Here is a 26907-nt window from a genome sequence, read left to right on the forward strand (position 1 = left end):
CCTGGATATCTTCTCACCTTTAATCTGCTCTCAGATGGCTCCTCTTTCTTCCCTATGTGATGTGTGACTCTCCAAGGCTGCCTTCAGTGATAATCCTGCTGTGTCAGTGCGGTCCTAATTCCCATTGACCCTTGATGTTCTCTCTTATTAACTGTCTTTTCAGAACCACATACAGCATGTCTTTCCCTCTTTGTAATTTTTGTATTCTGGGCTGAGTTCAATTTCTCTCACTCCATGCAAGATCCTAAGCTGCTCCATGGAGCAGCCACCATATGACTGGCTGCCCATGGGCTGCAGGTTCAGCCCCATGCTTATGGCTGCCTGGAGATGCAGGCTTCTGGTTGCTTCAGGGAATGCTTCTGGCAAGGCCATAAATAGACTGGGACTTTGATCAAGGCTGGAAAGTGAGTCTGGGAATTTCCCCACAGACATTTTCACTTGGATTGGTCAGAGAAGGGAGCAAGGACATGTGTGGGAGGGAAGATGACTGAGGTCATAGGTAGCAGGCAAGAAATTAATTTGAGGGACTCCCATCGACAATGCCACTGTACTTACAAGGATAGTGAGGTGGCTGAGACCAAGCATTTTGGAGGATTGAAGCCGCGGGACTTCTATGGGTCAGACAGACCCGCCAGTCCATGTGGGTGATCTCGGCTAGTGTACTTAAAGCTGGTGCGATGGGCCTGCCTAGCAGGCAAGATCCAGGTACCCACCAGTGAGAGTATAACAGGGGACGAGTAATGTTAGGCTGGGTTATAAACACTAGGCAACACGCAACAGAACCATATCAAAGGGAAGATTCTGGGACATACATGAGCCCACCCCCATTGGACTGCCATAACAGCTGATTTGTTTAAGAGTTGGGGGTAGTGATAGGCTGAACTAAGTATGACCATGGAACTTTCCAATACTCATGGATGCTGGGGATTTGAATAGACTTGGTGAATCCATGCTGCAGTACTCACAGTTGTACACAAAAATAGGCTGTAAGGAGGCTGGGCTACAACATCCCCAGCTCATATAAAGGCCATGACAGAGGAAGTGAACTATGCCAGGAAAGGGCCTAGTACCCCCACCGGCACGTGTTAGGCATTGGCCCTGGTAGGGAAACTTGGGAAACTTCCCTGATGGGCTATAGCTTTAGCTGGTGAGCATGTGATTTGGATTTGGGTATTGGTCGGGCCAGGCTAGGTAGCACCACTCATTGGCAAGTGTGTGAGTTGGTTCTGGGAAGAGAGGCAGACTAGGCAGGGCCAGACCACCCTCAACTCTCTGGCATGTGCTGAAGCCATGCTGGAGTGTAGGTCATGCCAGGCTAGGCTATCACACCTACCAGTTTGCATGAGCCAAGGTTGGGAGATTCTGGGCAGGGCTAAGCAGCAGTGAGAGTTGCTACTAAAGGTGGTCCAGCATAGGTCAAGCTGCGACATCCAGTGGCAAAGGCCAAATGAGCTGGATCAGAGCAGCTATTGGCACATGTAATATCTGTGGCAGTAAACAGCCATGATTAGATAGCTAAAGAGATATTTTGGGTTAGTTGTGGTTCCCACTGTTGAGCACAAGCTGAAATGGGGATGGCCATCTGGACTGGACATGATCGCAGGATTGCAGTATCCCTCAGCATGGTTGTGGGCTGGATCTGGGGTGCTCCAGACTGGGCTAGGCTGCAGCACCAGCTGGTGCTCATGAGAGCCAGGGTGGGTGTAGGATGGACATGGATAGATCTTGGTGTCCACTGAACCATCTTAGAACTATATCTGGGTGTGGACAAGGTGTGGCTTACTATAACACCCAACAGTAAAAACTGGAATGGATATGGGCCAGTTGGAAAAGGCCACTGTGCCTGCCAGGACAGGAGGTAGAGTAAGTCAGCATTTTCCAAGGACCTACCAGTGTATAAGAAATCTACCACTAGGAGCAAGCCTGACAAAGGAGCTTGGGCTACAACTTTGTCAGGATATAGTCCCTATAGTCCCTGCAGATGAGTGCAAGAATCAAGGTTGCAAGCCACCCAGATCATGCCAGGTTGCCTTAAATGGCAGAACATGTGTGGGTCAGATTTAGGTGCAGATCAGGCTGGGTTAGTTCATAATAAACACTGGCATATGCAAGATACAAGTTTGGGTATAGGATAGGCTGGGTTAGGCTTCAACCAGACAGTTCACATTAGGGTTGCAATTGGGCGTTGGCTGGGTGAGACGTGGCAGTGGCATCTCCCCAGCATGAGCTAGAACTGTGGGCATACTGGGCTCTACCAGGCTACAACACCTGCTAGCTAATGGCAAGTCAAGGAGGACCATGCCAGACTGTGTCACAGCACCAACTGGCACAAATGAGACCCCAAAGTGTGGTGACAAAATGGTAGGGGAGATTTGGAGGGCTCTACTGCTGGGCTGCTTTTCTACTGATGAGCATGAGTACTAGAAAAAGAGTCAGACCAGACAGTGCTGTAACATCTGTTGACCTGCATGTGTGCTGGCTTAAGGAGAGAACCAGTATGGGCTAATCGGCTGTATCCACTGGGGTAGGCATGAGCCAGAGCAAATGCAGGCTGGAGGGGCATGGCTGTATCATCAACTGACAAGTGTTGGGCCTGGGGGCATATCCTGTCAAACAAGACTACAGAATTCCCTGGAGAGTACAAGATCCAGGGCTGGGAATGGGCACAGTAGGGAAATGATTGCGTCCTCTGTGATGGCCTGCAATTCCCATTGGTGAGCAAGAGAATCAGAGCTGGGGGTGGGCCTGGCCAGACATTTGTTGACAACCACCAGTATTTTATTTATTTATTTTTTGTAATTATACTTTTTTGTAAGATTTATTATTATTGGAAAGCCGGATATACAGAGAGGAGGAGAGACAGAGATGAAGATCTTCCATCCGATGCTTCACTCCCCAAGTGAGCCGCAATGGGCCAGCGCGCGCCAATCCGATGCCAGGAACCTGGAACTTCTTCCGGGTCTCCCACGCGGGTGCAGTGTCCCAAGGCTTTGCGCTGTCCTCAACTGCTCTCCCAGGCCACAAGCAAGGAGCTGGATGGGAAGTGGAGCTGCTGGGATTAGAACCGGCGCCCATATAGGATCCCGGGGCGTTCAAGGCGAGGACTTTAGCTGCTAGGCCACGCCGCCGGGCCCAACCACCAAAATTTTAGCAGGCTGGATAGTGGGGTCAGTTGGATTTAGCTAGGCTTCAATGCCCATTGATGTGCACAAGAACTGACTAGGACACAGGGCAGACTGAGCCAGTCTGCTGCACAAACTGGCAAGCATAAGAACCAGGACTGGGAGTGTGCCTTTTCGGGGCTATTAGGAGTCACAGCAACTAGGCTGCAGTTATTGTTGGTGAACATGACAGTCAAGCGTGTGGTGTGCAGGACTGGGCTGTGCCAAAGCATGCATTGGTATACATAAGAGACAGAGTTTGCAATTGAGCTGATCCAGTGTAGGCTGATATGGGTGATGGAATGAGCCAGATCCCATACTGGCAGACACACACAAGAGTCTGATCTGGGATTGCTTCAGATGCAGTTTCTGTGGAGAACCTCCAACTGAAACGCTGGTTAGAACTCCAACTATAGGGAGACTTGTAGGATCTATGACCATGGAGTGCATGTGTCAGAACTGTACCTCTTTAGTGTCTAAGATGGAACAACGTATGGCATGCCCAGATGCACATGGAGGATATGGCAGCCCATTAAGGCCCGTATAGGACATCTGGTACCAATGCAGAGGAAGGAAGGCAGAACAAATTGGAAAACTACTCCAGCCAAGTTGAAAGCAAGTATCTGGGCTAGTGGAGACTGAGATAGACTGTGCCAGCAGATAGATATTGGAAGAATTTCTGGAGTGGACCCGTTGGAAAATGTCCCACATTGAGTATGCTGGGATGTCATAGGGTGGGTGTTCTCCATTCTCAGGTAGTGGGGTGGTAGGGAAGTTGGCTGTGGCTTCTCTGCTAATTCCTCCTCCTCTACTTCTGCCAGATGCAGGAGGAACTGGGGGAAGATTTGGAAATAATGGTCTCACCCACACTCGCCTAGTCATCGATCCTCCCCTCCATTGTCAAATATGTAAACATCATCAATAACAAAAAATGGAATTAAAAATCCTATCACAATACCTTGAAAAGTTACTATAAGTGGGCTTATGATCTTTATTTACACAGTGTCAAGATTCAGCTTGTCTTTTCTAAGAAATCTGCCTAGGCAGTGTCATACAGGGTGTTCCTCACATCTTCCACTAGAAATTTCATAGTGTCAGGGCATTGGTCTAGATTCTTGATTCTTTTAGAGCTGATGTTTGTATAAGATGGATGACAGAGATCTGGCTCTTAATTTTGTAAGTGTAGAAGCTGTTAAACTGTAGGCTTTGACCAATAGCTGTTTGTAGACAGGGTATTTACTCGCTGTCTCTCAGTGTTTCTAGGTGTGAGGATTGTTCTCTGACTCATGGGTAATGGAGTTTCCTTTTAACTATCTCTTTGTGAGGCTCATTGAGAACTCATTTCTCCTATGGGGGCATCTCAGTCCAGCACTCACTTTAGGAAATTTTGCTGAGGATCTGTTCTGCAAATAAAATTGTTGCTTCTGCTTCTGATTTTAGTACAGATAATCCAGATCATGTGTATTCCTTTGGAGAGCAGTTGACTCCCACATACTGACTATTCTGAGACCTGCTTTATTCCATCACCACCCCCTCCTTCCTCACTGTATCTCTTCATTCTTCCCTTTTGACATCCGTGCACTTTTCCCTGTGTCTTCCTTCAACTCCCAGCCCGCCCCCTAAATATGTCCACCTTGAAACATTTATGCCCTTCCCCTTCAGCTACTCAGCTTGCGACAGTCATTTAATCATTTACTACTGCAATAGTCATGGACTTTGAAGAGACCTGTATTCCACAGGAGCAAACATTCCATATTGAAAAGGAAACCATATAAGTAAGATTGACTATATTTTATCAATTCAAATGCTCATCAGAAGCATTTAGAGACTGCAGGACATATATCTCCTTAGCCTGAAATACAATCCAGAGCTTCCAGAGAATAACTCCTCAATATGAGGGCAAAAGAGTTGCTAAAGCAATCTTAAACAAGGAAAGCTGGATCAAACACAAGGTCACACAACATGTGACAACATGTGTAGATAATTTTTCCTAGCAATAAAACAGTGAAACTGGACCCAGCGCAGTAGCTGAGCAGCTGAAGTCGTTGTCTTGCAAGGACCAGGATCCCATATGGGCACAGGTTCTAATCCTCACTTCCTATTCAGCTTTCTGCTTGTGGCTTGAAAAAGCATTCCAGGATGGTGCAAAGCCTTGCGACCCTACACCTGCATGGGAGACCTGGAAGAAGTTCCTGGCTCCTGACTTCAGATCGGCATACCTCCTGCCATTGCGGTCACTTGGGGAGTGAATCATTGGATGGAAGATCTTCCTCTCTGTCGCTCCTCCTCTCTGTATACCTGACTTTCCAATAAAAATAAAATAAATCTCTAAAAAAAAAAACAGTGATACAATCACAGCACTTTGTGCTCAGAATCTTGTCATATGATCAATTATTAACATACATTCTCAAAAGGAGGCTGTTTGTGGAACAATGTTCTTTCTACTTTTTATTTGTTGAGCACTATGTGTGGTGGACTATTTATATTAATCTAAAAAGAAACATTTAATGACACAGGAAACTATGCTGGAGTTAATCTGAAAATAAGCTACAAAACTGTATACCTTTGTATAAATTGAAAGCAAGCAGATGTTTGTGTTTTTAAAAGGAGGAATGCTGCATGAACTTATCTGATTTGTTAAATCACTGGTAATTATTCCAGGGATATTGCCTCTCAAGCAATATTCATTTAATCATTATTGTCTCGTTGCTCTTTGTGTGTTTTTAAAAGTTAAGTATTATTAGGCGCATTTGTTGCTAAATTTTTCTTAGCTCTCTAATATTTTCCTTTAAATGTGTTCCAGTATCCTAAAACATGGTCCTCATCATTGTCATTCCTTAGTATGATTTTAAAAATTTGCTCAAATCAGCCTCAATACAAAATACTCCTGTTTGAAATTGATGTGGTTTCTTTGTAATCTGTGTTCTGTCAAGGAGAGAGAGAGAGAGAGAGAGAGAGAGAGACGAAGGTCAGTTCAGTGCAAGGGGAAGGCCCATGAGTGGAACAATAAAGTGTACACATTTACCCACCGAGTTTGTTAGCTTGTACAGTTGTAATCTGCACATCCTCTTCAAATCACAAAGCAAGATCAGGATTACAGATTTCATACCACAACACACAATGGTAATGAAAAATGTCTGTCGCTCTCCATCACTTAATGAGGTGTAATCTGGAGACATGGGGACAGCGAATGAATTTGCAAAAACTGTCTGAATAGACTTGTTAAATCTTCAAAGAAAATAGAAAATCTGTTGAAAGTACCTCAAAAAAATGAGATATGGTTCTTTATCCTAATATAAGAAAATGTGTATCTTAGAATATTTATCATTTTGCCTCTCAAATTTCTATCTAAATTTTATGGCATAAGCAAATATCCTTTAATAAAATGATTGTAAGAGTTTTATATGCATACAATATGTTTTGAATATTTTTAGGTAGGATGTTAAAATTTTTAATGTTTCTCATAATTAGAATGGATCTCCTTCATTTAATTTTAAAAATTTTATTTGAAAGGTGAAATTATAGAGAGAAGTGCAGACACAAGACAACCTTCCATCTGCTGACTTCCTCCCGAAGTAGCTGCAGTGGTCAGAGTGGGGTTAGTCCATGCCAGTATTAAGGAACTTCTTCCAGGTCTCCCACACTATTGCAGGGATGTAAACACTTGGCTTGTCCTCTGCAGCTTTCTCAGGCACATTAGCAGGGAGCTCAATTGGAAGAGGGGCAGCCAGGAACGGAACCGGTGCCCATTTGCCAACAGCCCAGGCCATGGCAATGCTCCTTTTATTCATTTTCATTGTCTCTGTTTTGCTGTACTTATTTTGTAATGGAACAAACACTTTCTTTACAGGAGTTGGAAGACTTCATTCAGAGCTCTGGAGAAGAGGGCATTGTGTTGTTTTCTCTGGGCTCAATGGTCAGTAATCTGAAAGAAGAAACCGCCAATGTGATCGCTACAGCCCTTGCCCAGCTTCCACAAAAGGTGAGAAAGAGTGTTTTACTTTGTAACTACTGCAAACACCTAAAATCTGTATAGGATTTTGGTTTATTGCCCTTGTTTTGTGCTGTATTTTGTAGTTTACTTCCAAAATTATTTTTATAAGAAAAATAATGATTAAGAGCACAGATATTAGAGCTGATTACATCAAAAGCATTGGTAGCTGGCATTTCACCAGCAAGATTTTAACTTTATAGGTGCAACATTGGTTAATATCACAGTGGTCTAGCAGGATAACAAACCATAATTGGCCAATTCTCCTTTTCTGTTTCATTTCTTCTATCCAGGATTGCTGAGAGCAATATACACAAAATAGATATATTCACAATGAATAACTGTACTAGTACAGTAACTATGAGCAAGTGTTGAATGAAAAAGGACAGAAGTGCATTACATAATTTAGTCTTCACATAGAAACCGAAGCATTTTAGTAGCCCTATGTTCTGTGGGATGCAAATTCATTGTGATCTTCACATTGACAGCCAAGAAAGTGTGGGCAGGTCTAATCAAGCTTGAGTCAAAAGGCCCTGTACCTAACCAATTTGAGAGAATATGAAACAGTAGCCTTCATCAGTGCATGCGGCTCTGCCAGTATCTAAATGAGGAACATGCAAATGAAAGAAATGGGATCTAATCTTTAAAATAAAGAGTCTGCACAGCAAAACTTCCATGTCATGATGATTCACACTCTTATAAAATAACTACTGAAACAATCAAGAATTCAATGTTATCACAAAGATACCAGGCTGATATTGAAACTTTAGCATGAGGGCTAGAACAAAGCATTCATTTATTAGATACATGGATGTGTGGGTCATCAGGAATTTGCTATGGAATATACACAAAAATTTACATAGCTATCAACTTCTTAAAAACCTAAGTTGGTCACTGACTCACTAGTCTGGCACATCAAAACTTTATTCCTCACTAATCTAAATGTAAATACAAGCACAGAATCAAAGCATATTCTATTTAAGGTTTCATACTTTCCATTACTTACCATCTGATTTTGTCACTTCCTAACTTTGTCCTGTGAGAAACACTTAACCATGTAAACTGTTATTCTCTTCAGAACTCTAACTTGTTGCAATTTGGACTATGATTCAGGTAAGACATTGCCTTTTCTTGAGCAGGTTCTATGGAGATACAGTGGCAAGAAACCACGCACCTTAGGACCCAACACTCAGCTTCATACTTGGGTTCCTCAGAATGACCTTCTCGGTAAGCCTGTGGAGAAGAAAGTTTAAGATATGAGAAATAATCAAAAAAAGTATTTCAGAGTGAGTGTTTGATGCGGTAGTTTAAGAAGCCTTCATCTGACAACAGAGTACCTGGATTTGAGTCCCAGTTTAGCTCTGGAATACAGCTCACTGCTAAATGCATATTCAAGGAGGCACTGAGTCATATGATTCAAGTTGTTGAGCACCTGCCATCTTTGTTGGAGATCCAAATAGAGTTCATGAGTTCTGAATTGGCTTGCCCTGAAAGGAGGTTTTGCAGGGATTGAAGTAGTGAATTAACAGGTGGGTGATTTCCTTGTGTCTTAGATCACTCTGTCTCCCTACCATTCATATTATTAAAAAAAATTTTAAGAAATACCCTAAGTTCTTCAATTTTATTTTCATTTCATTTTGGATTTTGGTGACAAAATAAGGTAAATACAGGTCATTGAAATTTTCTTAGATACAATGGCCTTTTTATTTATAATCAAATTATGCATTTTAGTATAATTACCTCTGAGCATTTGTCAGTAACATCCTGTTTATGTCCCATTTCTGCAATTTTCCCTATTCTTTTCCCACACAGGAGCCTACAATTGATAGCCTTTACCTTGAAATATTAGTGTGTTTCATAAAACGCAGTCTCTCCTTCCTTGAATGGTAGCACCGTGGCACTCTCAGTGTGAACATGCCACATGTGTGATCTTGCAACCTCATCTTTTCAATGAGAAAATATGTGTCTTCTGTTTTCTGTAAAGATTTTCTGTTAGGTGTGATCCACTTTTTCCCACTTGCTCATCCTGTATTCTTTAATCACATCTCAAGTCACACACTATTTCTTTAGGTGGTTTCATTTACCTCTCAAATGCACTGAGGTGACACTTCCTCTGATTTCAATGCCCTTGGATACCCATAACAAATCTTTTCCAGAAAACTTCTATCTTTCACTGAAATTTTATTAATTGCAGGTCACCCCAAAACCAGAGCTTTCATCACTCATGGTGGAACCAACGGCATCTACGAGGCGATTCACCATGGTGTGCCCTTAGTAGGCATTCCTCTGTTTGCGGATCAGTTTGATAACATTGCTCATGTGAAGGCCAAGGGAGCTGCTGTTAAAGTGGACTTTATCACAATGTCAAGTGCAGATTTGCTCAGTGCAGTGAAGACAGTCATTAATGATCCTTCGTGAGTATAACATTTTTTAAATTTGGTAGCATTTATAAAGATGAATGGTCATCATTCAATGTGTGTATCATTTCTTTTTCATTTGATATTCACAAAATAAAATGATATAGTTATTGTAAAATAAAATGTACTTTTCAACAAGTTGTTTGAAAGCTGCAAATCAGTATCTTCAACTTATGGTTTGGTTAGTAAGTATTTGAATGATGTTGTATGCAAATATTTAAAAGTATGTAACTCAAAGCACACAGATTTGGACCCAGCATGGTAGCCTAGTTGCTGTGTCTATGCCTTGCATGTGCCAGAATTACATACAGGCTTTGGTGAGTTTCTCAGATGCTCCACTTCCCATGTAGTTTCCTTCTTATGGCCTAGGAAAGCAGTAGAGGACAGCCCCAAGCCTTGTGACCCAGCCTCTGCATGGGAGACCTGTAAGAAACCCCTGGTTGCTGTCTACGAATTGGCTGGCTCTGGTCGTTGCAGTCACTTGGGGAGTGAGCTAGAGGATGAAAGGTTTTTCTCTCTGCCTCTCCTTCTCCCTGTAAATCTGTCTTTCCAATAAATAAATAGAAAAAAAATTAAAGAGAACACAGTTTCACACAGAATGATATTTTCAGAAGAAAAGAATGACATTGAAGAAATATGATAGAACATTTAAATTCAACATGTAAACTTCCTAGAACTCTACCTATTAGCTCAATCATTGATTTTGCTTTCTAATTATTTTTTAAAAATAGAATATATTTACATATGGCTATAATTAAAGTGTGAACAAATGATTTAAATATACTTTTATGCTTAACAAATCTTATGAAAATACAATGTTCATGATTTTTTTCACCAGAGCAAAACGATATGACATGCCCTAAAAATGACTGTTGTTGTTTTAATCCTAAACCCTGTACAGACATGTTTTATTTTACGTGTTTCAACACAAGCTATCTGGAGATTGCTTTCAATGCAATCCTAAAATATTCAGTGCTTTGCGTCTAGTATCTTTTGCTTACAAAAGTTTCACTAATGTATCTCAGTTTCATCCAGTTTGGTGAATTTGTGTTTGTATCTATATAATTTTCTTTAAGATTGGATATAAAACACTATGTTTCCATTTAACTAATCTGTTAGGGATAATTTGCCTGAAACTTTGGTGATTAACATAGCAATATATATGCTATTTTGCTTAAACGTAAGTTTTTAGTAACTTATGATTTGCATCTTAATGAAAATGTTCCAAATATTTTCAAAATTAATTGTGATGTTGACATTTCTACCTGTGATATGGGAGGTTTCCATCAAACCCATCACTGCTAATGCTTTAATGTTTCTTTGTTTTGTTGTAACTAGCCTACTGAGTGCAATACGATGTCTCGTTTTAGCTCTTGGTTTCCATTTCTCTTATGGTTGAAGACGTAAACAATTTTTTTTGTCATTTTTGACTATTAATTTATCTTTTTTGAGCAAAGAGCTATCACAATCGCTTGTCTTTGTATGTAAGTTACTTCTCGTTTGTTCTTGAGTTCCCAGAATTGTTTTTATGTGATATATACAAATCTCTTATCAGAAATATGATTTCTAAATATCCCTAACACTAAACAATTGATTTGCCATTATCTTGAATTTGTCTTTTGAAGCACAGGACTACATAATTTTAAAGAATTATCTTAAATAACCAAAATTTTCAGCCTTCATAAGATATGAGGTTGTGGAATATGTATTCTCTAGAATAGTCAATATCATTCAACATCTATTATTATACCAATATTGACATGCTCATTTTGGAAGCACATATAAAAATCGCAACTATTATCAAGTGCTTGTGATCCTGCACCCAGATAGAAGACCTGGATAAAACTACTGACTCTTTGCCTCAGACTACCCCAGCTGTTCCATTTGTGCCACTTGCAGGGGGAATCACTAGATGGAAGCTTTCGCTATTTGTCCTTCTCTCTCTGTAACTCTACTTTTAAAAATAAGAATAAATCCTACAAACTAAATGATAAAAATAGGGAATAAATTACAATTGGAAGGCAAGTCACCAGGCTGTAGGCTCTCTTACCTGGGTATGGATTCTTTTCCCAGCTACTGCACTTCACACCCACAACCCTGCTAATGGACCCAGAATAGTAGTAAAACAGAGGCCAGGTCTTTGTGCCCCTGACATGGACATGGGAGACCCAGATTATGTTCCTGTCTCTTGACTTTGGCCTGGTAAATCCCTAACAGTTGAGACTACTTAGAGACTGAACCAAAAGTTACAGGGTTTCTCTGTGTCTGTCTTTCTCTCTCTCTCCAATTCTCTCTTGTTTCTGTAGTTTTGATTTTCAAATATATATATATATCATTTTCAAAAACCCACAATTATTGTAAGTAACTAATATGAGAAACACATACTGCCATCCACATGGCACCAGAAGGTTTCAAAATTGTCTCTCAATTCACTTTTCCAAACACATTTTTATTATCTATAGCAAATATGACACTTAAGCATTATTTTACTGCTTTCCCCAGCATTATTAGGGAACTGAAGTGAAAATGGAGCAGCTGAGACTTAAACCAAAATTCATAGGTATGGCAGTGTCACAGGGTGTAACTCTTAAGTAACACAATGTCAGTCATCCAAACAAAATATTTTTAATTCCTCTCAATCGTACCAAATTTAAAATATATTATTTCTAGGACCTTTTTAAAAATCAAGATACACAATAATGAAAATGCGTAATACAAAAATTATGAAAGCATTGCTAACATGTGCCATCATCAAAATATCATTTAATTCCATTTTCATAATAATTTTGTAACCTCCTCATATATACTGAGTTAAACATAAATATACAAACTTTTTGTATATATATATATATGCACCCATTTATATTCACACGTATCATATTTGAAATTGCACATCCTTCAACAATATTGACTGTACCATATGCTAAGCCATAGGAAAAACAGATTGGAAAGTTTCGAGCAAAATGATATGGGTCAGGCCTTTGTTACAGGAGGTCTTCATCCTATGTGCCTGAGTTCAGCTCCCCTCTTTGCTTTTGAATATAGGCTTTCACTAAAGTACACCCTTAGGGACAACAGGTGATGAACTAAGTACTTAGCCCTTCAACACAATGGAGAACTGATTGGGATCCAGACTCCTGCACTGCCTGGCCCAATGTGGGCTATTGCTAGCACTTGTACACTGAACCAGGAGAAGGAAGGGCCCTTCACTCATATCTGTTTCTTTTTCTCTGTCTCTCAGCATTCAAACAAAATTAATAAAATTACTAATTCATATACAGAATGCATTGTAAAAAAATTTGGAAAAAGAAACTGAAACAGCTATAACTATTGGAAAGGAAATAATACACTTCGAAAATAATATTTTTAAAAATCATAATTGCACACAGATATTTATCTTAGGAAATCAACCTGTAAGTGTTTACCAAGCCAAAAATATGCAGATAAATAAACCACAAAATGTGTACAAATTGTGTGTAACTGCATTAGAAATAATAGTGAGAAACTGTGAACAACCTAAAGCTCTCTGTCATTGAATCAAAATACAATCATGGAATTAAACACAACACATTGAGATATAATACAGGAATGCAATTAAGCAACTATTTTTATTCTAAAAATGAATGCACTTTGTAAGAATCCAGTATATTACCAAGCAGAATTAGTGTGTGACACATAAAATAGGAAGTACTTACTTTGGGAAAGTGGTCAGTGCTTCTCCCCAGCTGTGCAAGGGTGGTCACCTGACAGGAGGTGCTGGATGTCTTCCCTGCACCACAGTTTTTCAGGCAATTATGAAGCTGCCAGCAACTCACTCAGGATATCTGCATATTTTCATATTTGTCCAACATAAATCTATTTGTATAAAATATTTCTATACTATATTGTAAAATTATCATATTAAATCCCAGCGCAGTAGCCTAGTGGCAACGATTCTCACCTTGCTCATGCTGGGATCCCATGTGGGCATTGATTCTGATCCTGGTGGCCCCACTTTCCATCCAGCTCCCTGCTTGTGGCCTGGGAAAGCAGTCGAGGACGGCCCAAAGCACTGGGACCCTGCACCTGTGTGGGAAACCCAGAGGAGGCTACTGGCTTCTGGCTTCATTTTGGCTCAGCTCTGACCATTCTGGCCACTCCACTCCGGGAGTGAATTGGCAGAGGGAGGGTCTTCCTCGCTGTCTCTCCTCTCTGTATAACTGACTTTCTAATTAAAATAAATAAATCAAAACAAATGTTTTTTTTAAAAAGAAAAAGTATCCCATTAAAGCAAAAACAATCATAAAGCAGCAGGAGAGTTGGCTACAAATACTAACATATATTGACAGGAAGAGCTTCTGAGAAAGTATTAATGTCATCCATCAAGAGGTAAAATCAAGCTCAGGGGAGATGCAGGGTAAATCACCCTGCAGACAACATGGAGCAATAACATTAAGGGAGCTAAATGCGGAGAATGCTTCATGGTATCAAAGCAAAATCACAAAGGTGCCTAGAAATGTGTGTGTATTGGGCAAGCAATAAAAAAAGACATTTGTAGTGTGTCATGCTTTGAAATCAATAGTCAAAAAAAAAGTTTAAGATTCTGTTCTAAGTCTAGTAACCAGCAGCATGAAATATTAAGAAGACAATATACTGCTCAAACACATAATATTTAAGCTATCATTTCAATTCTCATTTTTTATTTATTTAATGACACAGTTTAAATCTGGTCACCAGATAAAAGTCCAGCAAAAATTTATTAAATCATCTGATAAATTACATTTCAGGGCCTGGCGCAGTAGCCTAGTGGGTAAAGTCCTTGCCTTGCACGTGCCAGGATCACATATGAACAATGATTTGTGTCCTGGCAGCCCTGCTTCCCATAAAGCTTCCTACTTAGGGCCTGGAAGGCAATGGAAGACACCCCAAACCTCGAGACCCTGCACCCACCGGGAAGACCTGGAAGAGCTCTGGGCTCCTAGCTTTGGATCAGCACGGTTCCGGCCGTTGGTGCTACTTTGGGAGTGAATCATCAAACAGAAGATCTTTCTCTCTGTCTCTCCTCCTCTCTGTATTAAAAAAAAAATTTTCACTTTTTCTTCATTTATATGTACACTACTTATTTTAAGACAATATCATATTCTTAACTAGATTTCCTTGCAATGTTAATATCTTTATGTTTTCCCTTTAGGTATAAAGAGAATGCGATGACATTATCAAGAATTCACCACGATCACCCCATGAAGCCCCTGGACCGAGCAGCCTTCTGGATTGAGCATGTCATGCGCCACAAGGGAGCCAAACACCTGCGGGTTGCAGCTCACGACCTCACCTGGTACCAGTACCACTCTCTGGATGTGATTGGGTTCCTGCTGGCCTGTGTGGCCACTGCTGCACTCATCATCATCAAATGTTGTCTCTTTTGTTACCGGATGTTTGTTAAAAGTGTTAAGAGGAAAAGGGAGTAGATCAAGTATGCTAACTTGAAGGAGGAACACCTGATAGATGAGCTGTCCCCGGCTTAATTCAGCAAGCTGAGGCTATAACGTAGGTCAGTTTGGTTGCCAGAAGGCCTCAAGTGTGGGAGTAGGAAAACCAAAGACTAAGACTCACTTATCTAGTAGTGATGGTTGTTGACACCTTCAATGTAACCTGCAAGTAAAGACCCTAATAACTTCATAGAAATGAATTGGATTCAATCTAATAAAACTGTTGTCTGTTAATTGTGCTCTCCTATTTCCCTGGAGTGCGTCTGGCCCCCTGGTCCCTGTTATCCTATCTTAAATCCTGTGTAATCTCTCATTCTTTCCTCTGCTGTTTTAAAGCTTGTATGTCTAAATCTTTCAGATCTGACCTTTCGCCCTTGAGTGTATGTTATTCTTCCATTTTCAATTTTCCAATGGAAATTTTTAGCTAATCCATTGATTTCTACACTGACACATTCATCATATAAAAGCATGGTGTTAAATTTAATGTATTTGTAAATTCCTAAATTTATTCTTCTGTTTGATAATCAGGTATATTTTTTTGTTGTCTCTTAAGGCACTAACATTGGCAATAAAGTTTTACAATCACACATAAAATAGTATTTTTTTAATGTTTTTACCACAGGGGCCTGGCACAATGGCTCAGTGGCTAAATCCTTGCCTCGCACAAGCCACGATCCCATTTGGGTGCCTGTTTGTGTCCCTGTGGCTCCACATCCCAATCCAGTTCCATGCTTGTGGCCTGGGAAAGTAGTAAATGTGGGGGTGGGAAGTAGCACAGAGTCTTGGGACCCTGTATCAGCATGGAAAACCCAGAGGAAACTGCTGGCTTTTGGCTTTGAATCAGCTCAACTTTGGCTGTTGGGGCCACTTCGGAAGTGAATCAGTGGACTGAAGAACTTTTTTTCTGTGTTTGTCTCTGTAAATCTATCATTCTAATAAAAATAAATAAAGCTTTAAGACAAATAAATATTCTCACTACAAAGAAATGATAATTACAGGAGGTGAAGGATATGATAACCATACATATTTGATAAATATGCAAGAATCCCATGTATATAATTAACACATCTTATACCATATAAACAATTAAAATGCAGCAGTAAAATATTTAAAGTGAGAAGAGTAAAAATTATATTTCAAATTTTGAACTTCATATTAAAGTATACACATCAGCTGACCAAATAATAACAATTTAATCAAAAATGACCAGTCTTAACAGACATTAAAATGCATGATTGTCCAATAAGCATATGAATATGTGCTCAACATAAGTTTCTCAATAGTATTAGAGCAAATCAAGTCAAAATCACAATGGTGAGCACAATTACTAGCGTAGTTGAAAGAAGGCAAAAAAATTAGCAAAAACATGAAGAAATTATCAAATACATTATAAAAATGAAAAAATGGTGAATTCACTAGGGAAATACAGTTCTAAAAATATTAAACATGGATTTGTCCCATGCTTAAGCAAATCCTCTTCTTATAAACTCAGTAATGATTTTATATTGTGGCCAAGTAGAATTAAAAGAGAAAGATTAACCTCATTTTCTTTCAACATTTGGGTCAAAAGGAGGCCAGATTTTGAAAACCTATGGTGGTAGAGAATGGTGTGATCGTGAGTCAGTTTTCTGACTAAACAGGAATTGAGAAATGGTGATGAAAAAATAATTTCCATATTTGGCATTGCCATTAAATAATTCTTACCATGTAGAATAATTGCTAATGGTTCTAAATCCCTTCTTTGAAGAGCTTTCATCTGTCTGTATCCCCACTTTTCATCCATGTTCTGCCATGGCAGCATTAGCTATTTAATGTTTGCCTCACCAAAGCTTCTGTCCACCCCTAGGAGAGAAAAAAATAATCCAGACTGCTGCTCCTGGAGGGTTTGCACACTGAGGGCTACTGCTTCGAGAAGCAAGATACACCCAATGGCCTTTTACCTTTCTTTATTCCATTGTGTGTGACCCTACAGTGACCTCATGCTTCCAGGGTACTCCCCTTCTGGACATGGGTGTACTTCCTGGTGTCAAAGACTTCCCCTGGGTCTGCTGCTCTCAGCCCCAGGTGGGTAGGATACTCCTCCTGAGGAGCGCCTGGAGGCTGCCTGGGGATTCTGGAATTGGGCTGCCAGACTCCTGACTCACTGCTTTCCTAACTGTGGTCAGGCTCTGGAGAGAAGGGAAAGTACACACACACTGCAGCCACTCCCCTTTGCACTCTGCCACTCAACAAGTGCTCTTGTCAGTTGTTATCTTTTTTTTCTTTCTTTCCTGGGTATTCGGATGAAATGCCAAGTTCTTATCACCCTCCCCTTGTGGGGATCGTCAACTCTAGAACGGGGTTCCAGGAGAGGCCACAGGCTTCTTTCACCTACTGCAGCATTTATCAGTGGGAGAAGTTTTTAATTTTTTAAGTAGTCCCTAAATCTGTAAACAAAATACAATTTAACATTAAATAAGCTGAGTTGTAAAACTTTACGAAAAGGACCTGATGAACTTAGAATTGTTGCTCGTGTTTGTGTAAGTACAATCTGGATTGTACTGAGGAAATTGGTTCTTCCTGAGCAACTCATTCATTCAGAGCTAAAAATATTTTATCACATAAAAGTGCCCACACCCTTCAGAGTTGAGTGCAAAGTTGTCTCAGGGCAGGTGCTGTGTCAACAAGCTAAGTTTCCTTATATGATATGAGTAACCCATTGTGGTACCCATTTTAGTCTGGGGAGCTCCACCAGATCCACCTCCCTGCTGATAACCTTGGAAAGCAGTGGAGGAAGGCACAAGTCCTTGGGCCCCTAGACCCACATGGGGGACCTGGAAGAAGCGCTATGTAACTGCCTTCAGATTAGTTCATGTCTGGCCCTAGTGGCCAAACGGAGAGAAAAACATTGATTTCAAAGTTCTCTCCTCTCTCTTTCTCTCTCTCTCTCTACATAGACACATACACATATACATATGCATTTTTCTGTTCTTTCTGTAACTCAGCCTTTGAAACAAACAGGAATAAAATAATACTCTCACAGGAGGAAATAGCACATATCAGATAATGAGTATATGGTCAAATGCGTTAAATTAAGGTCCTTGAGATTTAACATACTAAGAATAATCATCATTTCTGCAAAGAATGTCTTCACATTTATCTCCCAAAGAATGTTTATAAATGCCATAGCATTCCCCAGAGCAAGGTGCTGGCAGTGCAGATAAACATTAACTACAGTATCTGCCACACACTTCAATTCCCACTTGAATTGAGAGACTGGAGACAAGTAAGTTGAATTGTGTGGAAAATACTATAGGGAAAGACCACATGCCAAGGATGATTCATAAGGCAACATAGCAAGTGTCCCACGGACACAGATAAACAAAGAGGAATCTAGACCTGTATGGGAACAGAAGAAGAAATGAGGGATGAGTAAAAGATAACAAAACAGCAAGGCAGTTTCTAGGACTGCAAGTTTCTATAGCAACAGACTAAATAAGGAGGTAGACAAATTTGAAGCAGCCATGAGGAGCCAGGCCATCTTAAAGAGCCTGAAATACCTAAACATCCCTGGAATCAAGGAGAAAGTCATGATAAGATCAACATGTGTTTCATAACAGAATTCAAAATGCTTTGCTTTCAAATAGAGTTGGAGAAGTTGAAAAGGAGGAGAGCTTAGGATTTGGTTGAAAGAGTGACAGACAATGGAAATCTACATGAACATTGTTATAGAGATGGCAATGGCTAATGTTATGATATCTGACAATCCTGTAATCTGTTCTATGACAAATACACTTAAAATATTCTAAATATCTCTGGTACATGCCAGTGTTCCAATAGGACATTTTATTTTTTCCTACTTTAACACTATTACCGAAGCTGTTAATTTGCTGACATTTCCTAGAAAAGTTTTGTTTATTTATTATTTCATGATACAGTTCCATAGGCTCTGGAATTTCCCTACTCGCCTCCCCAAAGCTCCGCCCCCTGCATTGATTTCCCCTGTATCATTATAGTAGTGCAGTCCTCCATAAATGATCATAAGCCCATCATTCTGTTATTTAAGTGTATCCTGAAATTGTAGAGATGGACAATTGCAGAGATTCTAGCATCCCATTGTCAAGTTATGGTTAACAGTTTCATTAGGCGCCAATCTTTGACTTGAAAGTAGAAATGCATAGTTCATTGTATCTTCACATCTGGATATGATAGTTTCTATTAAGTGCTACTTATAAAACTGTTCAAATGAAAGGCATGAAACAAAATCAACAGGAAGAAAATAGAAAATTTACAATAACATAAGGTACAATAACATGCAAGGAAATTACCAATGTTGTAGCTGAAGAAATAAAAAAGAAAATCAAAATGCTTCTTGAAGAAAATGATGCTACTATATGACCTATAAGTCAGTGAAGAAATTAGAAAGGAATAAAAGGGTTTTTTTTCCAGAAATGAAAATTTTAAAAATATTAAAATTGGGGGCCTGGCATGGCGGGAGTCAGTTCTAATTTCAGCTGCTCAGCGTCTCATCCAGCTCCCTGCTTGTGGCCTGGGAAAGCAGTCGAAGACAGCCCAAAGCCTTGGGACCCTGCATCTGAGTGGGAGACCTAGAGGAATTTCTTGACTCCTGGCTTCAGATCAGCGCAGCACCGACTGTTGCAGTCACCTGGGGAGTGAATCATCGAATGGAAGATCTTCCTCTCTGTCTTTCCTCCTCTCTATATATCTGACTTGGCAATAAAAATGAAAATAAAGTAATAAAATCCTTGAGATCTAGCAAAAGCATTATTGTAAGGGCTGTTGATCTCATATTTTACATGAAAGCTGCTATATATCAGAGAGAACATGTGATTCTTATTGTTTGGGGATTGATTTGTTTCACTGAGGATAACAATCTCTACTTGGGACCATTTGGTTGCAAATGGTAGAATTTCATTCTTTTTAATGGCTAAGCATTATTCTGTTGAGTAGATGTACAAAAGTTTCTTTATCCATTCCTTTTTTGACAAGCATCTGGGTTGTTTCTATGTCTTTGCTACTGTAGATTGTGCTGCTGTAAATGCAGGATTACAGATCCCTTTCTTATATACAGATTTCATTTCCTTTGAACAAATTCCCAAGTGGGAGTCTAGGTCATATGGCAGGCCAATTTTCAGTTGTCTTTGCACTCTGCATACTGACCTCCATAATGGTTGTATTTGCCTAAACTCCCACCCCCAGTGAAGGCGGGTACTTCTCTTCCCACATCAATGCCAGCAGGTGTTGTTAGTAGAGCTCTGAATGCAGGCCAATTTAACTGGAGTTAGGCAGAACCTCAAAATGTTTTTCATTTTTATTTCCCTGATAACTAGGAAGCCTGAGTATTTTGTCACATGTTTATTGCCTATTTGAATTTGCTCTTTTAATATTTGTGCAGGAACTGATTTTCCAATAGATTAACATTGTATTTCCAAGATTGAACAACATGGTACTCATAAGCAATGTATTATGAAGAAGCTATAAAATTCTTCATTTTAAAAGGTGATGTAAGTGCTTCAGTGATTAAATCCTCGCCTTGCTCGTGCTGAGATCCCATGTGGGCACCAGTTCGTGCCTCCGCTCCTCCACTTCCCATGCAGCTCTTTGCTTTGGCCTGGAAATTTTGCAGAGGATTCTCAAAGCCTTGGGGGACTCGGAAGAAGCTCCTGGATCCTGGCTTCAGATTTGCTGAGCTCTTGCTATTGCAGCCACTTGGAAGATCTTTCTTTCTTTAAGTCCTCCTTTCCAAAATAAATAAATAAATGAATAAATAAATAAATAAATCTTTTTAAAAACAAACGTATTAAATTCAGCAGTTGAATGAGCAAGTAATATACTACAAATGTGTTGCATGTGTTGAGGCTCTCTGTAGGAGCATTCAACTTTAAACAGCTATATCAGTGTCTGTGAATGGAACCCCTGTACCCACTTATAGCACGAGGCTTGTATTCCAGCCCAGCCATATTCATCTGACTTCAAGCCCAAGTAGCACAACACATAGTCATCATCTTTTCAGAGGAAAAGGAGTGAAGAAGGAGCAAGTTACTGCTCGAGTCCAAGGCTTCACAGTGAGATCTTGCTAGCTAGAATCCCAGACAATGACTACAGAACAGAGACAAGAGGCTGTTTAGTTCCCAGATGTAGACTGCCCAGGAGGAAATGGACTAATCTCTTTTAATTTCCCTAAAACCATCCTGAGAAACACACATACCACACACACACACACACACACACAGATTGGTGATAAGCTAGGTCTTCTTTAGGAGTATCAGTCCACCCTGAGAAGCGGATTGGGAACGCCTCTGAGCCGCCATGCCAGGGACTGGAGTGGGGGAGGAGCTAGCAAGATCCAGGCGGGGGCCCAAGCAGCTTGGCCCCGGGCCGCCATGCGGCCCAGGTGCGAAGGTCCCTGCCATGATTCCAGCCTAACACAGTCAAGCTTTCCACCACCTGCGCAGGTACATGGGGTGCGAGGCTCTCGGGCGGCCAGTGCGCCATTTGGCACCAGGCTTCGCCTACTGGCCGCCCGGCCAGGAAGTTCTGGAATTTGGTTTCTCTGATATGCTGCGTGAGACGCTCCGTGCTGAACCCACAGTACTCTGAGAATATGTATTAGTCCTTAAGCTTTTCAAAGGCATTTAGTCTTCCTCTGAAGAACCTGTAGTCACTTTATAGTGCCGATCGCCAACATCAGCTCACTTAAAAGGCAAAATTCCGGGCTTGTCCAGCAGGATGCCCCATTACCTGATAGGATGAGGGATCAGCAGAGGGGTCACAGAAGGCAGGACTATGACACTGACTGGCATTCAAGGACCATACTCGGGGCTAGAATGTGTGAGGCATGCGTGGACCAATCCCCTGACACTCTGACCCCATTGGACGGTTTAGAAGGGCCGGTGGAGTCTATGCAGGAGGCATGACAGTCTATAGGACGCTCTGGGCTGACCAGAGCAACCTCTGGCACAGTTAACACTGGCTGGCAACAGGCCTGGTTGGAGAGCGTGGTGGAGGCCTTGGCTGCGTGGAGCCTACCACTTAGGGGCACAGGAACTGGAGGGAGGCTGAGTTCTGGTCGGGTCACAGTTGTAATCCCTTGGCACAAATATCAATTCGGCTTTGACGCACCATGCCGGATTAGACCACAGCACAGTTTGATGCTCCGGAGGACCAGGATAGACGTTGGACGGGCTCGGTTAGGCCTCAACCCCATCTGAGCCATATATGAGATATACGTGGGTATGGACGAGCCGTGGCTGGGCTGAAACTCTCAACAGCAGGAACCAGAATGGATTGAAGAGCGGAGCTGGCCGAAGGACCTGCTGGAATGCGTGAAGCCCGACACCATGAAGGAGTCAGAGGGAGGAACCTGAACAGTTCCTCTGACAGGACACTGATTCTACAAATAAACACAAGAAGCATGGAGGTAAATAACCCAGAAGAAGCTTTGGAATGTGACCCACTGGAATACACTTGGCTCGGGTTGGGGCAGACCAGGCTGAGTCGGTTCATGTCATCCACTGGCAAGCCCAAGTGCTGAAACTGTGTGCCAAGGTGAAATGGCCTGTGCTAGTAGGGAATGCAACACCCGACCAGCACTCCTCCCACTGGTTTAGGTGAGGGACGAGAGTGTGATGGGCAGAGCCGGGGAGAGATGCGATACTCATTGGTTCCAATAGAGGTCGGGGCTCAGAAGAGAACCAACCCAGGGATTAAAACCATCAGCTGATCGGAGTGATGGACGGTGGCAAGCACTGTGCTTACTAGTAGTACATGTAGGAGCCTGGACTGGGAATGCCTCAAAGTTTTTTTTAGGGGGATTCCCCTGAACAAAATGGAGGAATCAAAGCATTAATCAAAAAAAGATGGAAAATGGAGAAGATGAATCAACCACCTCAGCTTTATGCTTGCAGCGGAAAATTGGACAAGGGGAAACCCTAAGACGGACTATGTCAATCAGTGGACTCTGCACCAGCCTCATCATACCTGGACTGTTGCTGATGATATGTTGGAGCTTCTAATTGATCGAGGTGACGCTCTGCTGGCTCTGCCTACAAACCTGAGAGGGCCTCCCTAAGAGGCCGTTGAACTTGAACTGGACAAGTGGGATGATGGACTCTGTATGGTGTAAACTTTTAATTAGGGAACCTCAACGGAACTTGAGCTGTGGTTATGCATCAAGGTGAAGGAATTCATGATGGGGGAAGGGTTTGGGGTGAAGGGGGGGAATCCCAGTACCTATGAAATTGTGTCATGTAATGCAATGTAACTAATGAATAAATGAATATTAAAAAAATTTTTAAAAAAAAGGTAAGGTCATTTTTTTTTAAGATTGAGAAAAAAAAAAAAAAAAAGAAAGAAAGGAAATCAGTTTGGATTTTGGTGCTACCTTGTGCTGAATTATCGGCAGTGGCCAAAGAGGAGAAAACATCAAAAAGCTTGCCTAGAACTTCTGAACAGCAAAATATATACTCAGTTTTCCAATGTACAGAAGCTGTTAACACCAATTATCCAGAATTTGAAGCAAGTGGATTCCAACGACTCACCAAGATACAAACTCTAGGTGAGAGCAGCGAGTGTTCAGAGTGGCTAGTGAGGTTCCTGGGGAGCAGGCCGGCTGGGAAGCAGCTTTGGGCTGGTGAGCATTTCCATAGCAGACAGGAGGTGTGCGTGGGAATTTAATTGTGCTGGAGCAGGCTTCTGGGGAACGCTCTTGGAGGGGAACACACCTGTGACTCCTCATTATATTTTCAACACTTACGTAAATCATTTTCTGAAATTCACTCACTTCGTGTCATGCTAAAACTAAAACTTTCATAACTCATGATGGAACCAATGGCATCTATGAGGCGAAACCCCATGCCACCCCTGTGGTTAGAATTCCTTTTTTGATGATCGGTCTGATAGTATTGCTTGTGTGAAGACCAAAGTAGCTGCTTTTAAACCAGAATTCATCACAATGTCAAGTACAGACTTGCTCAGTGTTTTAGAGACAGTCATCAAGAATCCTTCATGAGTATAATGATTTTTAAATATGGTATTATTATAGATGAATTTTCATCTTTCTGTGTGTTTCACTTGCTATTTTCATTTGATTTCACAAATAAAGATAATATAACTATTGTAATATGTGCTTTATTTTCAACCAGTTGTTTGAAAGCTGCAAATCAACCTATGGATTTGCAGGTTGATTAGTAATGGGTAACACAATGTTATACACAAATATTTTAATGTGTTTAACTAAATGAAAGAATGAAATTTGTACATGATGAAAATTTAAGAAGAAAATAATGATGCCAGTGAAGAAATATGATTAAGTGAAACAACTAAACTTTCTGAAAGTACATGGCTTTTTGCCCAAATATTGGTTTTTATTTTCAGTTGTTTTAAAGATTTTGGAGACTTATTTTCACATATTTTGTACCATAAAGCATAAATATTAGACACAGTATATAATTCAAATGAAATTAGTATATTCATAGTTTTAACAAATTCTTATCAAAACATTATGATGGAACACTTTTTACTTTTTGTCAGACCAAGATACCTGTTATGTATTAAAATTAATTCCAGCCTTAATGCCAAACACTGTAATCCAATATTTTAGTATCTTTTTATGAAATAATCTGTCTGGAGATTTGCTTTAAGCAGAAACCTTCAATGTATAATGTACAATAATTACATTAGAACTTACACCAAATATAAGGACAATAATCATTCAAAGATAAATGTTGTCAAACTGGATGACAGCTACTAACCATATACCTGTTTTTACAAGACATTTTAGTACAAGCAAGAGAGTGCATGTAGAAAGAGAAGAAAAGTTTAGTTACCATTATAAGCTTTTTTAGCTATATTAAAATCGGAAGCAGACAAAACAATCAGTGCTGAAAATCAACATTTCATGGTATTAATTTGAAAATCTTACAATAATATTAATGTCAGTTTGTATGCACCTATCTATGAAACCTCAAAATGACAGATTGTTGACATATAAAATATATAGATGAAAGTAAAGTTAAAATATAAATCTTTTATATACTCTATATAATAGGAAACGTTTTAAAAATAATGACTGCACTGTGACCTGCTCTGTGACGTAGAAAGCCAAGCACCTATGACTCTGGCACCACCTATGGACATTGGTTCAAATCCCGCTGCTGCACCCAGGATCCAGCTCACACCATTAGCTGGGACACCTAGGATCCAGCTCACACCATTAGCTGGGACACCTAGGATCCAGCTCACACCATTAGCTACACCTAGGATCCAGCTCACACCATTAGCTGGGACACCTAGGATCCAGCTCACACCATTAGCTACACCTAGGATCCAGCTCACACCATTAGCTGGGACACCTAGGATCCAGCTCACACCATTAGCTACACCTAGGATCCAGATCACACCATTAGCTGCACCTAGGATCCAGCTCACACCATTAGCTGGGACAGTGCCTGGAAAACCAGCAGGAGCTTTCCTAAGAGCATGGCACCTGCACTGAAGTGGGAAATTGAGATGAAAATCTGGCTGTTTGCTTCAGACCAATCCATCCCTTGGTGTTTGGATCATTTAGCATGTGAAGCAGTGGATGAAAAATCTCTGTCTGTCTTTCCTGCTCTCTGTTATAACTATGTCTTTTAAATAAAATTAAATCCTTTAAAAATAATAAATAAATAGACAAATAAACACATAAACGAATAGATAAATATTTTGAGGTTGGCCACCAATGACGCAGGCGTCCTCTAACAGGTACCCTACTTCCCATCAGGCTCCCGGCAGGTGACGTCAGAAAAGTGGTGAAAGATGATCCAAGTGTTTGATCTCCTGATACACACACAGAAGACCCTGATGAAGCTCCTGGCCCCTGATTTCACCCTGCTGATCCTTAGCTTTTTAGGCTATCTAGGGAATGGGCCTACAAATGAGGATCATTCTCTCTTTTTTTCTATTTCTCTTTTATTTTCAAATACATAAATAAACAATCCTTTCTCCCTCACAAAAACTTAAGGAACACGCAAATTGAAAGTAATCAATGTGAGCTACACATAAAGACACAAGATTTCAAAATTTTTATGGAAAATTCACATTGTCTATCCATTCCACCTAGTCAAAAACATTTTTTATGATTTTTTTTATTTGTTTGAAAGGCAGAGGCCACATAAGTCATCTACTGCTTTGCCCATGTCATTATTAGGAAGCTAGAATAGAAGTAGAGCAGCCATGACATGAACCAGCATCCATATGCCATGCCAGTGTCTCAGGCAGTGGGTAAATCTTCTATGCCATGAGGTCAGTCATCCATATAAAATAATTAAATTCCTCTCATACATAATAAAATTAAAATTTGAATTACCTGTGGAACATTTTGTTAAATCAAGGAACATTGGACCTTTATAATATCTAGTAGTGGTGGTTGTTGACACCTTTGTTGTAATCTGCAAGTAAAGAAAAGACCCTAATAACTTTATAGAGATGAATTGGACTCAATCTAATAAAACTGTTGTATCTTAATTGTGCTCTCCTATTTCCCTGGTGAGTGCCTCTGGTCCCCTGGTCCCTGTTATCCTATCTTAAATGTTATGTGATCTCTCATTCTTTCCTCTGCTGTTTTAAAGCTTGTATGTCTAAATCTTTCAGATCCTATCTTTCTTTTTTTTTCTTTTCAATCTAACTTTTATTTTTTCCTTTTTTTAAATTAATTACATTGCATTATGTGATACATTTTTTTATGCACTGGGATTCCCCCCGCCCCTCCCCAAACCCTCCCCCCTCACCACCACGGTGGATTGCTCCACCTTGTTGCATTTCCATAGTTCAAATTCAGTTGACATTCTTTCATTGGAGGTATTTACCAAGCATAAAGTCCAGCATCTTAT

At 40.5% G+C, this 26907-nt stretch overlaps 1 protein-coding gene across 4 annotated transcripts in view; it reads left to right on the plus strand.

Annotated features, from left to right (window-relative positions):
* LOC101528508 (UDP-glucuronosyltransferase 2B17) overlaps positions 1-26516 on the plus strand; it is a 93455-nt gene extending 66939 nt beyond the window's left edge. Inside the window, exons 4-7 of one of the 4 annotated variants that reach the window (XR_009245859.1) lie at positions 8292-8379; positions 9347-9566; positions 14740-15171; positions 26439-26516. Coding sequence is in view for 3 of the 4 variants with exons in the window: in XM_004596215.4 (XP_004596272.2) it covers positions 7012-7143; positions 8292-8379; positions 9347-9566; positions 14740-15016 (717 nt within the window). In the remaining variant the exon portion in view is untranslated. Of the gene's footprint in view, positions 1-7011; positions 7144-8291; positions 8380-8964; positions 9099-9346; positions 9567-14739; positions 15208-26438 lie in introns of those variants that run through there. The other 3 variants (XM_004596215.4, XM_058667245.1, XM_058667246.1) reach the window with 3 other exon arrangements.
* Positions 26517-26907: the final 391 nt, after the last annotated feature.

The sequence above is a fragment of the Ochotona princeps genome, chromosome 7 (assembly GCF_030435755.1).
Source record: "Ochotona princeps isolate mOchPri1 chromosome 7, mOchPri1.hap1, whole genome shotgun sequence".
Taxonomy (NCBI): Eukaryota; Metazoa; Chordata; class Mammalia; order Lagomorpha; family Ochotonidae; genus Ochotona; species Ochotona princeps.